The 17,179-nt window shown below is 38.3% G+C and overlaps 2 protein-coding genes across 4 annotated transcripts; one reads left to right on the top strand and one right to left on the bottom strand.

Annotated features, from left to right (window-relative positions):
- Positions 1–5,416: 5,416 nt before the first annotated feature.
- LOC131770801 (uncharacterized) lies at positions 5,417–9,336 on the top strand. Its single transcript, XM_059086527.2, has 4 exons — positions 5,417–5,607; positions 6,311–6,467; positions 6,785–6,912; positions 8,502–9,336. The coding sequence occupies exons 1-4, from the start codon at positions 5,581–5,583 to the stop codon at positions 8,727–8,729; spliced, it is 540 nt and encodes a 179-aa protein (XP_058942510.1). The 5' UTR covers positions 5,417–5,580; the 3' UTR covers positions 8,730–9,336.
- Positions 9,337–10,933: 1,597 nt separating this feature from the next.
- LOC131770834 (uncharacterized) lies at positions 10,934–15,558 on the bottom strand. 3 transcript variants are annotated; one of them, XM_066160400.1, is made up of 6 exons: positions 15,430–15,558; positions 14,917–15,025; positions 14,204–14,292; positions 13,562–13,664; positions 13,332–13,390; positions 10,934–12,006 (listed from the first exon to the last, which is right to left on the bottom strand). In XM_066160400.1, the coding sequence occupies exons 1-6, from the start codon at positions 15,472–15,474 to the stop codon at positions 11,866–11,868; spliced, it is 546 nt and encodes a 181-aa protein (XP_066016497.1). In that variant the 5' UTR covers positions 15,475–15,558; the 3' UTR covers positions 10,934–11,865. The 3 variants fall into 3 exon arrangements, 1 of the variants encoding a protein (XP_066016497.1); XR_010716030.1 differs by lacking the exons at positions 13,332–13,390; positions 13,562–13,664; positions 14,917–15,025; positions 15,430–15,558 and adding an exon at positions 14,614–14,904; XR_010716029.1 differs by lacking the exons at positions 13,332–13,390; positions 13,562–13,664; positions 14,917–15,025; positions 15,430–15,558 and adding an exon at positions 14,599–14,903.
- Positions 15,559–17,179: the final 1,621 nt, after the last annotated feature.

Here is a 17,179-nt window from a genome sequence, read left to right as displayed (position 1 = left end):
TAAAATTTTAATGATATCCTTATTTTTTAATATCCTGGATGTATCTTAGTAATTTAATACTAATTTTAGATAGAGGGCCGCTAGTTTATCAATTATACCGTTATGTGCCACCCTCTTTAAAATAAAGTTGTTACTTACTTACTTACTTACTATATCTGAGACGGAAGAGAGAGACTAAGTCTAATTGCGTCACTGCATAAGTAAAGGCTAAGGAATGCTTTCATTCCACTGGACTCGTATAGAAGAACTTTCATGGGAAGAATCAATGGGCTCAGAAATCCTAGCGGATCGAAGAGAGTGCTAACAGTGAAAACGATGCCGCGTTTGGTCGGTGGTTGCTAGTTGGTACCACTTTAAACTGGAAGGTGTCCGAATTTGCGTCCCAATGAAGTCCAAGCGCACGTCCAATAGGAAGATCGTCCAAGACTAGATTTAACTCGTGATTCGCTCGCTCCTTTTCGGGAATCATGGCCAGAAACCTGCAGCTGTTACTGGAGCCGGAATTTTGTAAGGTGGAATCCGCCCTTCTTCATTGGCTGAATCAACTGTTGTGCTAGCCGGATTGAACGCCTCTCGTTCGGAACGGACTTTAAAACATCGTCGACGTAAAAGTTTCTGCACATTGTGTGAGTTACTTCTGGGTCAAATTGATTCTCTTTGTCAGTTGCGGTTTGATACATTGCCTTGTTTGCGCAGCAAGGTGACGACGTGGCGCCAAAGATATGGACGAGCATCAGGTACTCATCAAGGGGGTCGTTTAAACTCCCACTCCACCAAAGGAATCTCAGTGCATCGGCGTCCTAGGGGAGAACCTTGACCTGATGGAACATGGCTTCTAAGCCAGCAGTAAATGCAATTTCTTCATCGCGAAAACGGATAAGGACACCAATAAGACCGTTAGCGAGATCTGGCCCTTGATACACCTGGTCGATAAGGGAAACACCATTAAACCTTGCAGCTACATCAAATACCACACGACTTTTGTTAGGTTTGTTCACGTTAAAAACGAGGTGATGTGGTAGGTACCAGGTGATTCCCCTTTTCCTGGCTGCTTTGTCGGGCGTCAACTTTCTTGCGTAGCCCCTATTTACGTACTCATTAACCGGAACGGTCCAGCCATCCGGAACGGACTCGTACTTCTGAACAGCTAACAACGCTGGTCCTTCAAGGAACTGCATCAGGCGGGCCATTTTCGTTGGCTCGTCTAGGGCCTTTGAGTTAACCATCTGATGAAACCTTAAACGAAAACCGGATAGTTCTCAGGCGAACCATCAAACTCGAGTACTCGCACGAGTGGTGAACCGCAATCGGCGTTCACTTTCTCCACAGTTGAGGCAATCATTGCGAGAAGCTTTTCACTTGTAGGCAAAGGGGCAGGTGGAGGACACCAAACATTGGCAAAGCCAGTTGAGGCTGTAGTACCCGTATAGTCCTGACCAGCGGTGTTAAACCTAGAAGCTGAGTAGTGTGAAGTTACCATGGGCTGAGAACTATAAACACTTCTTGTAATAGAGGGGTTCGCAATGTTAGATGCCCCTGAAGACATGGCAGGTCTGTCTTGGAATGGAGAAACGCGCGAAGTCGCGAGAGGAAATCTGGTAGGCGTAACTGGAATGACGTCAGTAGAAGAAGACGTGGGAACTCGCATGGACCCAATTGGGCGAGTGTAAACATGCGTGGAGTCCACGAAAGGGAGAGACCATGAAGGGAAGTTGTCGGGCTGTGATGTCACGGTTTGGGACGGAAGGAATGGAAGGAGTGTGCAGGCAATAGGAAGTAACGTGTTGTCTCGAGTAGTAAGAGTCGAATTCGCGTGACCTCGAGTGTCAACGGTGGGAAACGTGTTAACTCGTGTGGGAAGTGACGGATCCCCGTAAGCTCGTTCGTGAGCTGCAGGAAACGTGTAAACTCGCCTAGGCGTGACTGGAGGCGTGGAGGCCTGCGTGGATACAGCCGGGACCACGAATGACGAGGTGACAGTAGTAATTTCAGGAGTCAGTTCTAGAGCGTTGAGACCACGACTAGTTGATAAATTTCCATTTCACAAAAGTTGTGAGAACTCGGCTTCTGCAAATTTAGCTTAAAGCTCAGCCAGTTCGGTCTCTTCTTTTGCTTCGGAAATGTCTCTGTCAGCTTCGAGCTTTGCCAACTCTAATTGCTGTTTCAACTCAAACTGTTTCTGGTTCATTTCCATTTCAAGACGTTTTATTTCAATCTCCATTGATCTTTTCCTTTTCAATTCCGTTTGCTTTTCCATTAAAGCAGCTTTTGCCGCCGCCACCTTCGTGTTGTGAAGTCTTTCCCCTGCTTCGCTTAACTTTGAAGCGCGACTGCTTACGGTGCACACAGATGGTGCAGGTTAAAATGTGTGGCTGCAGCGATAGTGAATTCCCTAATCCGTTGATCGAAATGGTGCTTCCGTAATTCCTGAGGGGCGTACTGATCATTCACTTCGTGAATCTCCAGACTATTTTCGTCCACGAGACTTCGATAATGCGCGGTGCTTTCTTGATAGTTGTTCCATGTCTTATCCAAACTAGCTTGAAGAGATTCTGCGCTCGCCAGATTCCCGTAATCGACGAGAAGAGGATCAATTTGCCGACAAGCTCATGTCATTGCTGAAACATATCCTGCCAGTGACTTTCGTAAGCCGAATAAAGCTTCTGGTAACGCTTCTTCTCGAAATGAACTCGCCATTTTCTTCCGAGAGCTTGAGCGGGTATTCGACGCTGTCCTTGGTTGCGCCATACTTTACTCCGTCATTTAGAATTTACAAATGTACAGGCAAGAGCCAATTCGAAGAAAACACAACACGATGCCTTAGCAAATGTTTTTACTATAACGTTAGAAAAAAGGAAATTCCTACAAGAGCGAAAACATAATAATTACATCACAGACAAACTACCTAAAGGCAACTACAAAACGAAATTAAAGAAAACGATGAAAATGAGACCGCTTACCAAATGCTGAGGATAACTAGTGTTGGTGGTTGGAGACAACAAACTATAACCAAATTTACATACAGCACGTAACAAAGGAGCGTAATTTACAAAATACCGAAGAGCGAAAAGAAGAAAAAAAAACAAAAGTACACGATGACAAGTGAGAAATGAAAATAAAGGGAAAAATTTGCCCCAACAGTCAGATCGTTTAACAAAAGAGTCAGTTCGTTCCAAAAAAGAGTCAGTTCGTCCCACATCTCTAATTTAAGAATTTATTCATGCTTAGCGTGCGTATATCGAGTTATGGATGCACGCGGGAAGTTTGAAGAGCACGAAAAATACGTAAGAGTAGCTCGAGGCGCAGCCGAGAGCAACTCTAGCTTTTCGAGTGCTCTCCAAACTTCCCATCCATAACTCGATATACGCACAGCTAAAAGCATGAGCAAATTCTTTTATAACAGAGCGACAACAAGGATCTGCGCGAAGAAGCCTTTTCTTGTGACAGAGTGCAATTGTGACTGTTTTGGTTTCGGTAAATTCCCAATTAACAACTGTGTACTCTATTCCCCAGGTTGAACAAATGTAAAAACAACAATAAAAGCGGAAATTCTACCTTTAAAGTTATTAATGACCAATTGGTGACTTTTTTGTTCCCAGTGAATGTCTTTCGACCAAAATTTGCTTACGAAAGTGTTTTCAGAACTATTTACATATCAATGAGAGCGCCGTATATTAATTTCAGTGTGCATTGCAGAACGATGTGAGAACTATTCACACAATAATAAGAGCTTCTGTTAGTTTCCTGTAACTCAAAGGTGATGATAGAATTCAAATAAAAGCCTGAAGCGGAATTTCAGCAAAGGATATTGCCTTTATCAGTGTATCAATCAAAAAGTTATAGAAATGAAACGTCTAGTAATTAAAGCCGCACCGTGATTGCCGAAGTTAATATCATTATATTGTTGACTTTAGACCACAACACAGAACATAAGATATTCAATAAAGTTCTACGTTGCCTGCGTATTTGTTAGCGCACTAGACACAAAGTGGTTTTAGATTAAACATTATCGCTCGTAAGAGAAACATTTTCTGGTTTACGCCCGTTTCCAGCGCTACTTGTCGAGTTCAAGTGCTACGTTCGAGTCCGCTCCTAACATGCCGTTTCTGTTAAGGGCATACGTAGTTTTGGAGTGAAAAAATGGCTTCCACTACTTTCCTCCCCACCCTTCCCCCAAAGAATAAAACGCGTTCTTGGCACTACTGCAAAACCAATAAACGTCCAAACGCCAGCTATGACTAGAAGGAAACGTCTTTTCGCTCAGTTAGACTTCTCAATCTATGGCAAATGTTGATTCTTTAAAAAAAAAATTGGTCCCTCGACGGTGGAGTCTAGAAACTAAAACAACATGTCAAGGGAAATATTAGCTTTCATTCGCCCACCACGTGATTCTACATACATACATGCATATACTTTATTTATGCTCGAAACTCACAGTGTAGCCGTAGAACTAATATTTTCGAGAAGATAAGCTAAAATGAAATAAAATATGCTATATTTTGATGATAACAGCTTTTTATTTTAAGCATGATCATTATCGAACGAAGAACGAAAGTCACATCAAGTTCATAAGCAAATATTGGAAACTTCTAGATTGTGTTAATTATAATATAACTAAAAATAAAAAAATGTTCATAAAGTGGACGCAATTAAGTGTACAGATGTTTAAATCGAAATCTTTTTGAAAGCAAACTATACCTAAATAACAGGCGGTTAGCATATGAAATCCCATTTCAACTTGTTTCGAAAATTAAATGCTTCGTTCGAATTGTGTAGATATTGAAATGACTTTCGCAAGTTTGTAGTTTTAAAATTTATCAGCTGTACGTCATAAGAACATCGTCCCGTATTTCTTCCAACTCTGAAAAATTACTTAGCATTTAAAATTTAGAAGCTTAGCTATGCTTGGCCACAAGAATTTAGCTAGCCCCTCCTAAAATAATTGTCTTCAAAGATGTGGGTACACCCAAGAAGAAACACGAACCGTGCATTAGCAAAAAGATCGAAACCGAAGATTCAGAAACCTAAACAATATTGTTACATGTACTATATTTCAAAGCTCAGCTGACTATTTTGGGTAGCAGTGAAACAGGAAAAATAACAAGTGAAAGAGGTGTAATTATTGCGGAACAAACTTCCCTGTTAAGCTGAAACAATACACGCCTGTCAAAATCAAACGAAACAAAAATCTTTGACTTCCGAACCAAGCCTTACAAGCCCCAGAGAAACTTACGTGTCACGCAACTAGAGGGAAATGCCACTTGTTGTCACGATTCGAAAGAAATAAATTGAGGAGTGATAAACCCAAAAAAATACAGTGTACATCGGACTTAAAGTGCTCTACATAAAAAAAGATGTCTTCACTGGTTCAAACTTCAAACTTTGCCTAACTTTCGTACCAGAATCGGAAGTTAGGGACGAAAGTAAAAAGTCCCACTCTCAATCAATGACGTAATGTCCGGGTCGAGCTGGTTAAATGTGACCGAGTTAACGAGTAAGGATCATTCTTCGCTACAGCTCGCGCACTTAGCTTCGCAACTGTAAAACATCCACAGATTTACAATAGAACTCGGTGTTCTCATGGAGACCAAAGAGTGTGGGGAAAATGTAAGTTTAAATATTCAATTTAGATTTCAAATATTCTACGAAACCTTCGCTTCACCTTCGAAAGCACATCGTTGTGTGTTTATCCCCGAGCATAATTGAATGGCAATGCAATCAGACTTCCAAAATACTTCGGCTCAGCGCTTATGATAGAGTCAAATAGAGTATGTTTTAAACCCATTTCCACCATGAGCAACCGAATCACTTAATTTCGGTGAAAATCTACATTTTTCGTAAATTATTGGCTTTTAAGACATTTTTACTTCTGGTAGATTGAAAATTGAAAGGCTCGTTTTGGATAATTACGCTCTTGCACATATGAAAACTGGAAGTTCAAATCCGAAAACAGTATTTTATAGTTGTCGTATATCGGCACTACTCTACCTCATGGCATGGCCCGATGGACAAAATTTGCTCAGCGTGCCTCTTGCTGTGGAGACCATCCCACCACATACTTAGAAAGCAGAGTAGGGGCGGGGTGGAATCTACGAAAGACTAGCTTACCATCGAGGGGAAGGGAGGGGGATGAGCTCAACCCAGATGGGTCACTAGGCTTCTAAACACCATTCCAAATCTCCCCCCCTCCCCTCCCCTCATCTAAATACCCCTCTAAACTCTTATCTGTTAAATCTACAGTTGTCCCTAAGCTATTTTCCTGCAATACCTTTGCCAAATGTATGCAGTTAATGATGTATTTACCCCATAGAAGAAAAATGTGAGAATCATTGACCACAGTGACAGAGAATGGAGCACTGCAGATCATCAGCTTTACTCTCGCAACGAAGAAGGAGAGGTTCCAGGTCACTACATGTGGGTGAATGGCAAATCTGTTTTATCAAATGCAATCAGCGAGAACCAAAAAAGTAAGTCTATCAATAAATATTCTTACAATCAAAAATACGGAAATAATGGGACCTACGCTACAATCAAAATAGTCGACACCTTGGAATAGCATCACAATCTTTGACCCTTTGTGCCTAAGGGGTGACTTTCATCTAATTTCTCACAACGAAATCATACCTGAATCACACACTACAGTTACAAGTAAAAGAAAAATTACTCATTTCCAAAAAGACAAGTAAGTAGAATAGAAAGTTTCTTGCCTTGTCTGGACCAGTCAATATAACGTTAGTTTGGTCTACTAAACAAGTGTCTTGTTTATCACTATGCTTTTCGACAGCTTATTTTAAGATCCACACTGTCGTGGAGCTTGACGAAAACAACAAACCTCATCAAGTTGTCATTTTAGAGCATAAAAGTGGAAGTGTTGTGGCCATAAACCAGGATGATGACACTGTCATTGCTAAGGTATGATGGCAGAAAATTGCTTGTTAATAGTTGCATGTCAGGGCTAAATCAAAAATCAAATGTGTCCTTGTCTTGGACATTTTTTAATGGACTTATTGAATGAGCTAGAATCTTACTCACTCACTCAGAAACTCAACGAAAAAAACTGGACAGATATTTCTATATGTCCCATTCTGAAATTACTGTACCATCATCAACCATAATGTGATAGAAATCTTGAGCTCACAATATAATTGCTTACGATAGACGAGGATAATCTTTAGACAGAGACTGTCTGCTTAGTGGAGACTCTACATGAAAACAGGGCGTGAAATTGCGCCTAATACAGGCGCCAATGCGATTAGATTTTTCACCCTGGCGACCAAATCCTGAAAATTAGTCGCCAAATTGGCGACTAGAACGCTTTATCATAACCTTGCCTAGATATATAGAGAATTAAAAGACTTGCAAAGATAAATCCGCGGCAAACTTCCTCGTTAAGTTTGTTTCCAAAACGAAGCACATGCATCTCGATCGATAACTAGACGTCATCTTGGATTTTGGTGAGCCTGAACGTTGTATATCATCCATCCTAGTGTCCACTTCGTAACGTGTTGAAGATGTTTTTTCTTACTTAATTTTGGAGTGTCTATCTAGAACACTGACAGCGTAAAAAAAGGTTTTGTTTGTTTTTAAAAACAGCGACCAACGTTTTTTGAATTGGCTACCACTTTGAAAAATTTAGGAGCCAAGTGGCTATCAGAAAAAAAAAAAATTTCATGCCCTTAAAAAACCAGGGGATATTAACCCTTTACGCCCCAACATCTGTATGCATATTCTCCATACTGTTCTCTATACATTTCAAAAGGTGCTTACAAGGAGAATTTGTTTAATGATCAAGAGCATCTTGACATTGTTATCATTCCTTTATTCATATGACCTTACTTCTTCATTCAGGGGTGATATTGTAATAAGAAATTACATGCTCATCACTCTTAGGAGTTGAGAGTTAACAAGGGGTCCTGATGACTTTGGAATGCTAATATTATACTTCAGTCACATCCAGGTGTTTAGATGTAGGAATTTTTAAGGAAGAGGGCAGGGGGAAGGGGTGGGGAGAGTGCAAACAACTGTACTCTATTTGAATTTAGCATTAATATGCCTGATTGTTATATTGCATATTACAAATTATTTATTTTTGAATATCACAGACAGAGTACTTTACTGAAAAGGAATGTTCTGGGTGATATGACATGCACATTGACACCTCAGTCAAAGTCTGATGATGACCTTCTGTGCAAAAGCTAAACCCTTTAACTCTCAAGATCTGATTGTTAACTCTCCTATCTAGCTGCAACACATTTTCTTGTAAATCATTTATGAGAATTTGGTGTGATGACAACTTCTACCTGATAAGTTTGAGTCTTCTCATTATCTGTTTACTGGATAGTGTATGAACATGATTGGGAGAAGTTGCACATTGATCACTTCTGAGACTTAAAGGGTGAACAATGATCTCCAATGAGGCTGTCACAACATCAGCCACTGTCACCAACAGCAGTCATTTCCCCAGCTACTCTTACTCAGAGTCTGACTGCTCTTTTCAACAGGAACTTCCTAAACCTCCAAGCCAAAGTGACACCCTTAAAGAAGTTAAAAGAGACAGTCCTGAGGTGTTGTTTTACAAAGTGGCTAAGGAACCTGGCAGTGAGCTGTATTACTTCAAGTCCTACCTCAAAGATAAGCAACGCATCCTTGGCTTTGATCCGGAAGGAAATCCAATGAACACCTCCCAAGTACAACCCAAGCAGCAGGAAAGTCTGTTTTCTGTAGTGTAAAATCTCTTGCAACTGCAAAATTAAAGTTCTAGTTTACAGTTGAAGTAAAAGATATTTTCCAAACAATAAATTCTGGTAAGAAAAATTTTTCACTTAGGTTTAGCTAAGATGTCATATGCAGTGTAAGTTTGACAACAAAGTTCATGAAGTTTAGCATGATAAGACATTTGTTTACTGTCTGTTTTAGGATGAAATAGCAATCAAAATGTAATTTTATACATGTTGGAAAAATATTTTCATAAAATAGGAATTAAATCCACAGTTTTGCTAAATTTTTTTTCATAATGAATATCACTTTAATGCCCAAGTTATTTCAAAACGCTTAATTACAGATGAATTTTTAAGAAAAGTACTGCATTTAAGCTGATGGTGAATTTAGATTCATAATGAATTTGATACGTGTCATATCCTCTTAAAAGTTTCATAATATTTCACTAGCATTTCTAGGAGATATTTCATTTTTCTACTGATTTTCCCAAGTAAAAGGTAATGGGACTATTTTAAAAATAGAAAAAATCTCTTTTCAGTTTCTTTAAGACCTGCATGAAGCAAAATGGTTATGAACATGTTGCTAACAATCTTAAATAAATATTTCTTTGAAAATTAATTTGTGATTTGTTTTATATTGTCATCAATCGAATTAAACATTGTAGGGCAGACAGACAATAAGGAGAAGTACTTAATGAGATCTTAGGAGTGAAAGGGTTAATTACGCAAGTAATGAATAATAATTATTCTCTCTAAGCTAGTATTTACCTTATTAAATTATTTAATAAGGTAAATACTAGCTTATGTACGATTGTGCGACATTTGTAAAGATGCAGCTGTTTTAATGTCTATATATTCGCATAGCATTGGTTCAGTTTGCATTTTGTCCACGTTACGTCTATTTCTTACTCGGCAATCAGCATTTTCGATGGGAAAAACTGCTTTAATAAAACACAATTGCATCGCAAAATAATAATTATGAACTGGAAACAAATGGCCGTCAATTTTACTCCGGATGGGATTGAGATGCAAAGAATTTAGTTTGTACAACACGTGGCCTACTTAATCTTTGGCTAACTACATAGGAAGCGTACCTCGTGATCTCTCTACACCGTGACATTTCTGTAAGGACGAAAAGTGCTTGACACATGGCTTTTTTTCCTGTTCAATTCGCCCAAAAATGGCGCCTCGCAGTGTCTTGACTGTTTTGGAAAAATCATACGGGTAACGTGAGGCCTGGGTATGAGCGTCTAAAGTAGGCACGCAATGTGTGTCAAAGCACTTCAACATTTGAACTATTCACTACTTCGATTTCACACAGCTTACCAGGGCGTGATTTTTTTTTTCTGATAGCCACTTGGCTCCTAAATTCTTCAAAGTGGCAGCCAATTCAAAAAATGTTGTTGGAAAAATTTCAACACGGCCCTATACTTAATTATGCATGCACATCTTATTGGTGATACACCGAATAGTAAAGCCCCAATATATGGATGCATAATGAAGTTGGGGCTGTGCATAAATTTCGCCAAGTTCTTTAACGTACTACAAAGTGGACACTAGGATGGATGATATGCAACGTTCAAGCTCGCCTTAATCCAAAATGACGACTAGTTATCGATCGAGATGCATGTGCTGCGTTTTGGAAACAAACTTAACGAGGAAGTTTGCCGCGGATTTATCTTTTTATTCATTATATCTCTAGGTAAGGTTACGATGAAACATTCTAGTCGCCAATTTGGCGACTAATTTTCAGGATTTGGTCACCAAAGTGAAAAATTTAGTGCAGTGGCGCCTGTATTAGTGGAAATTTCACGCCTTGCTTACTTTATGTAATCACACATGCACCAGATGTAAATTATAAGCAATATCTAAATTCAATCACTATCGTGATATTTTTGGCCATTGAAAAATTGGTTGCTCAGATACTGACATTGATCCTAAAAATGCTAATAAGAACTTTAAAAGAAGTTGTTATAAACATCCCATGCAGAGGGGTAGTGAGGAAACCTTACTAACCGGGAAAAAATGTGTAAAATCATTTCAGTCCAATCCAAAAAGACAATTATTTGGCAAACCCTCACATTTCTATCTCTAATCTTCCTACCCAACGGAACAGGGCATATCATCTCAAAGAAATTCCCTCATAAATGACATCACAAAAGAGATTTTGCAGATTTTTAAATAAGGCATTTTATTGTAATAGTTCATCACTCAAAATGCACTTAATTTTGTTAAAAAGAAGTATAACTTTAACAACTGTTTTAAATTGACTCATCTTCAGTGGGAGGAGAGGTTCAAAATCAAAGAGATTCAGAGGTTTCAACATCTTCGTCCATAGGAGGCAGCTGATGTTGCAATTGGTGGCTTTGCCTGGAAAGGGCTGTAGGGCAAAATCCCCACATGAGAAACTATTCTCAGGCTAAACAGAAAGTAGTAAGACCTCTTATAGGTGGCAGATGAATGCCATTTTCTGACTTTTATTGAAACTCCTGCAGATTGAAATGAATTTCAAACAAGCACTCCTAAAAGCAGCATTCTTGAATCCTTGTTTTTTTGGCTTTCACTGTACCTATTATTGCAGGAGAAAACAATAAACAAGTCATAATTTTACTGTTCCTAAAAATAATTTATCTTCTGACTTGCACCCTTCACTGAGCCTGACATGAAAAAAAATATCCATCGTGACATCCTCTCTATTTTTGTGATCTGAAACTAAACAAATTTACCAAGGAAACTATAGCATCAAAATAAAATTCAAGGATTGAAAAGTCAGGACAGTAAACTGTAAATAATAAATCTACTCAAAATAAAGGGCAAAAGAATCTCATCAAATTGCCTCACAAAATTGTTAGGAAATAGGAATTATTTTAAAAAAGAGTGTTTTACAATTGAATGGAATAGGAAAGGGAAATTATAAGTCAAATTGGATGCTTGGGCTACAACTTCAAATAATTCAATTACTGCTCTTTACTCATTCAATGTAGCTATGTTACAATCTTGGTTTCAATTAAAGTAACAATATTAATCAAAGTTGTAGGCTGCCAAAAACCTCCTTCAAAGAACAACTTTGATGTAATCTCACTTAAATAAGAACATTACTCAGTAGTCTTAGAGCATGAACGTTGAATCCTGCTAGATTTGGAAAACACTAAAAATATTTCTTCTTCTGAGCCTGGTTGTGTTTTTTTGATGACCTCCTCAACTCTCTTCGTAAATTCTTCTGTAACAACACTCTGTGATGTCTTTGTTGTTCTCTTTGGTCGTTCTCTTTGCTTGTTCTATTTAGTTCCTGAAAAATAATCATTAACCTGTGAGTCCCTAACTCTCATTTCCATATTCTCCCAACTGTTCCTATACATTTCCTATGGTACTGACAAGGAGAATGTCTCATAATCATGATCTTCTTAAGGTGGTGATCATTTCCTTTAATCTCCTGACTTGAGCTTTTGAGTCAGCAGTGATGCTGTGAGGAGAAATTAGATGCTAATCACTCTTGGGGGTTAAAGGGTGAAGCAGTTCCATTCAATGACATTAAGACATTTAACAGGTATAATAATTTAATGTTAGGTCATTTGAAGAGGAAACCACTGATGACTTAAAAAATTCTCATAACCTGTTTGCCAGAAAATAGATTGAAAATGTGGGGAGAAGTAACATTTTCATAACCTAAGTAACACCAGCTGTTCTCCCCTGGCCCTTTATACTCTAAAATGAGAACTTGACAAAGTTTCTCATTTTTGTCAAGCGCCATGACAGTGTGGATCTCAAAGAAGCTGTTGAAAAGCATAGTAATAAACAATACACTTGTTTAAAGTAAACCAGACTAATTTTATATTGACTGGTCCAGACAGGGCAAGAAACTTTCTTTTCTACTTATTTGTCATTTAGGACAAGAGTAATGTTTCTTTCACCTGTGACATTGGTGTGTGATTTTGTAGTGAGAAATTAGATGTGAGTCACTCCTTGGCGTTAAAGGGTTAAGTTTGTGATGCTATTCCTGAGTGTTGACTACTTTGATTGTAGCGTGAGTAACATCATATAATGTTTTGTAGCTGAAAAAAGCCCATCTTGCACTTAAAATGGGAAGGCATATTTGAGGCCTCATAATGGAGGTCATTGTTAACCCTTTAACTCCCAAAAATGACCAGTATGCAACTTCTTCCTATCATGTTGATAAGGTAACTAGAAGACTCAAACCTATCAGGTAGAAGTTTTCATCTTAATTTCACACCAAATTCTCATAACTGATTTACAAAAAAATGTGTAGCAGCTAGACTGGAGAGTTAACAATCAGATCTTGAGAGTTAAGGAGTTAGCTTTTACTCAGAAGGTCATCATCAGACTCTTGCCAGATTATCCTTGGCTATCATATAGCAATTACATGATTAGCTCATGATTTCTATCATGTTATGGTTGATGATGGCACTGCAAATTCATAATGGGACATAAAGAAATATCTATCCAGTTTTCTGTGTTGAGTTTCTGAGTGAGTGAGTAAGATCCTTGCTCATTCATTCAATAAGTCCATTAAAAAATCTCCAAGACAAGGACACATTTGATTTTTGATTTAGCCCTGACATGCAACTATTAACAAGCAATTTTCTGCCATCATACCTTAGCAATGACAGTGTCATCATCCTGGTTTATGGCCACAACTCTTCCACTTTTATGCTCTAAAATGACAACTTGATGAGGTTAGTTGTTTTCGTCAAGCTCCACGACAGTGTGGATCTTAAAATAAGCTGTCGAAAAGCATAGTGATAAACAAGACACTTGTTTAGTAGACCAAACTAACGTTATATTGACTGGTCCAGACAAGGCAAGAAACTTTCTATTCTACTTACTTGTCTTTTTGGAAAAGAGTAATTCTTCGTTGCGAGAGTAAAGCTGATGATCTGCAGTGCTCCATTCTCTGTCACTGTGGTCAATGATTCTCACATTTTTCTTCTATGGGGTAAATACATCATTAACTGCATACATTTGGCAAAGGTATTGCAGGAAAATAGCTTAGGGACAACTGTAGATTTAACAGATAAGAGTTTAGAGGGGTATTCAGATGAGGGGAGGGGGGGGGGGAGATTTGGAGTGGTGTTTAGAAGCCTAGTGACCCATCTGGGTTGAGCTCATCCCCTTCTCTTCCCCTCTATGGTAAGCTAGTCTTTCGTAGATTCCACCCCGCCCCTACTCTGCTTTCTAAGTACAGTCTATGTCTGAAGATTATCCTTGGCTATCATATAGCAATTACATGATTAGCTCATGATTTCTATCATGTTATGGTTGATGATGGCACTGCAAATTCATAATGGGACATAAAGAAATATCTATCCAGTTTTCTGTGTTGAGTTTCTGGGTGAGTGAGTAAGATCCTTGCTCATTCATTCAATAAGTCCATAAAAAAAGTGTCCAAGACAAGGACACATTTGATTTTTGATGTTTGATTTAGCCCTGACATACAACTATTAACAGGCAATTTTCTGCCATCATACCTCGTTTATGTCCAGATCACTACCACTTTCATGTTCTGAAATGACAACTTGATGATCCTGCTCCACAGCAGGGTGGATCTCAAAATGAGCTGTTGAAAAGTATAGTGATAAACAAGACACTTGTTTAGTAAACCACATTAATATTATATTGACAGGTCAAGACAAGGCAAGAAACTTTCTTTTCTACTTGTATTTTCGTGCAATGTTTCCTCTTCTTGTGACCATAGTGTGGGATTTAGATAAAGTTCTGTAGTGAGAAATTAGATGAAAGTCACCCCTTAGGATCATAGGGTTAAGGATTGTGATGCTATTCCAAGGTGTTGACTATTTTGATTGTAGCATAGGTGCCATTATTTCTGTAGTTTTAATTGTAAGAATGTTATTGATAGACCTACTTTTTTGGTTCTCACCGATTGCATTTGGTAAAACAGATCTGCCATTCACCCATATCGACTACAAAAGGCAGAAACTCTTGGTCGATGGCAAAGTATTAGAGACAGTAGAGAGAGCTAGGGTCCTAGGCATGACTATTTCGTGTAACCTTAAGTGGAATAACCACGTCAATGATGTTATAAAAAGAGCAAACAAACGATTATACTTTTTAGTCCTCCTAAAGAGAGCCTGCGTTCCAGCGGATGACATAATTAATTTTTATTGTACAACTATACGTCCTGTTCTGGAATACTACGCACAAATATTCCATCATGCGTTACCTGCGTATCTTAGTGATACCATTGAAAGGATCCAAAGACGCACATTATCCATCATTTCACCAGAACTGTCATACCATGACTCTTTAGACAGGCAAGGTTTAGCTTCGCTCTATGACAGACGCATGAAATTATTTACGGATCTGTTTTTGTCTGTCTCAAATCCATCTCACAAATTATATAATTTGAGATAGGCATTTTTCAGCTTACAATAATAGACACCGGCGCGTTTTTAACATGCCGCGCTTTCGCACTGACCGTTTTAAATTTTCATTTATCCCGGCTATGTGCGCGTGTGCTAACCTAGATTTTTAGCTATTCCACTGCTGTATATTAGCTATATTAGTTATATTAGTAATTTTATTTAGGTCTTAGCATTTTTGTAATAGGTAGTCTTATATAGTCTTATATAATCAATGATTGTGAAAAGCACGCAATTCAGCCTATGGCTGCAATGTATTTTATTTGATAATAAACTATCTATCTATCTATCTACATGTCGTCTCTCAGACTTGCCTCAATGAAAACCAAAGTCAGACCACGTGCAAATTCTCTGCACATTTTGAGACTGTGCTTAAAGATTTCGCCATTTGTCTGCTATAGGGTAAATACATCATTAATTGCATACATTTCCATTTGGCAAAGGTATTGCAGGAAAATAGCTCAGAGAAGTCTGGAGATTTAACAGATAAGAGTTTAGCGGGGTACTAAGATGAGGGGAGGGGAGTGTGGGGGGGGGGGGGGGGAGAGATTTGAAGTCAAAGGGTGTTTAAAAGCCTAGTGACCCATCTGGGTTGAGCTCATCCCCTTCTTTTCCCCTAGATGGTATACTTGTCTTTCGTAGAATCTTCGGTTTCGATCTTTTTGATAATACACGGTTTGTGTTTCTAAGCTAAGTGCCAATGCTCATGTCTATACAAAAGTTCACTTAGTTTCTTATTTTCTTTTTCCTGAGTTTACCCACACCTTCGAAGACAATTATGTTAGGAGGGGTTCGCTAAATTCTTGTGGCCAAGCATAGCTCAACTTCTAAACTTTAAACGCTAGGTATTTTTAGAAATGGTACAAGGAAAATTGTTGTTGAGGTTTTTCCTTTAGTTTGATGGCGGATCGATAGTTATGTCTTTCAGAATTTGAAGAACATGTGTGATGATGTTTAAACTATAAACTTGTGAAAGTCATTTAAATATCTAAACAATTCGAATGAAGCATTTAATTTTCGAAACATGTTGAAATGGGATTTCATATGCCGACCGCCTGTTTTTTCGGTGTAGTTTGAATACAAAAAAAATTCGATTTAAACAACTATACACTTGTGTCAACTATATGAACCATTGTTATTTTCAGAAATATTATAACTAACACACCATACAAGTTCCCTGCGACATTTGCCTATGAAGTTGATGTGACTTTCGTTCTTGGCGCGATAATGCTCGTGCTTTGAAATAAAATTGTGAATAATTCTTGGGCGCGCCTAAATATTGAATTTCTCTTCGAATGTTCAACTCGATAGCTCACGAGTTAGCGCAGCGAACGAGTGAGATGTCGAGTTGTACACGAGTAGAGAAATTCCATTTCTACAAGAAACCATGTATTATTTTGTTTATCATGTAAACGTAATAGCCCTTTACTGGGAAGAAAAGCCGACCTCGTTAATGAATGAAAATAAATGAATCGACAATCCTCGAATAACAATCGTAGAGTGCGAATTTCGCATCAAATCAACTAATTATCCCTAAATTGAAATTTTTCTTCATTCTCATCACTGATCTGGTTGATATTGTATTGATATTGCAAGGAGAAATTCTGTCCTGGTTACTCATGGGAGTTCAAGGGTTAAGAATCCTTACAGGTATACCATTCACTCAAGTAGGAGGATTTAGTTCAACGTTTGAATGAGTCATTACTTTTCATACATTCTTACTCTACGTATTCACCTACCAGATGCAAATTAGAGGCAATATCTAATTTCAGTCACCATCATAAAATTTTTTGGCCATTAAAAAAGGTCTAATGGAACTTTAAAAGAAGAGTTGTTATAAGCATCCCATGCAATGGGGTAGTTGGGAAACCTGGACAAACACCGGCAAGATGGGCCTCTTGACTTAAATAGAGACTTCACTTTTACCTTGGTTTTTAATCAGAACCAGTAAGGTGTTAGGAAAATATAATAAATCCAAACCACCTTCATTTAAGCCCCTCAAAGGAAAAAAAATCATTTCCAATCTGAAAAGACAACTATTTGACAAACCCCTATGTTTCTATT

Source organism: Pocillopora verrucosa, chromosome 13, assembly GCF_036669915.1.
Source record: "Pocillopora verrucosa isolate sample1 chromosome 13, ASM3666991v2, whole genome shotgun sequence".
Classification (NCBI taxonomy): Eukaryota; Metazoa; Cnidaria; class Anthozoa; order Scleractinia; family Pocilloporidae; genus Pocillopora; species Pocillopora verrucosa.
This window is presented reverse-complemented; position numbering and strand designations above follow the sequence as displayed.

Coding starts and splice junctions, on each gene's coding strand:
- LOC131770801 (XM_059086527.2), top strand. CDS start 5,581: ATGGAGACCAAAGAGTGTGGGGAAAAT. Junction 6,468..6,784: donor AATCAGCGAGAACCAAAAAA/GTAAGTCTATCA, acceptor GCTTTTCGACAG/CTTATTTTAAGATCCACACT. Junction 6,913..8,501: donor ATGACACTGTCATTGCTAAG/GTATGATGGCAG, acceptor TCTTTTCAACAG/GAACTTCCTAAACCTCCAAG.
- LOC131770834 (XM_066160400.1), bottom strand. CDS start 15,474: ATGTGCAGAGAATTTGCACGTGGTCTGACTTTGGTTTTCATTGAG. Junction 13,391..13,561: donor ACTCTTTTCCAAAAAGACAA/GTAAGTAGAATA, acceptor TTGTCATTTTAG/AGCATAAAAGTGGAAGAGTT. Junction 12,007..13,331: donor ATGACACTGTCATTGCTAAG/GTATGATGGCAG, acceptor ATTATTTTTCAG/GAACTAAATAGAACAAGCAA.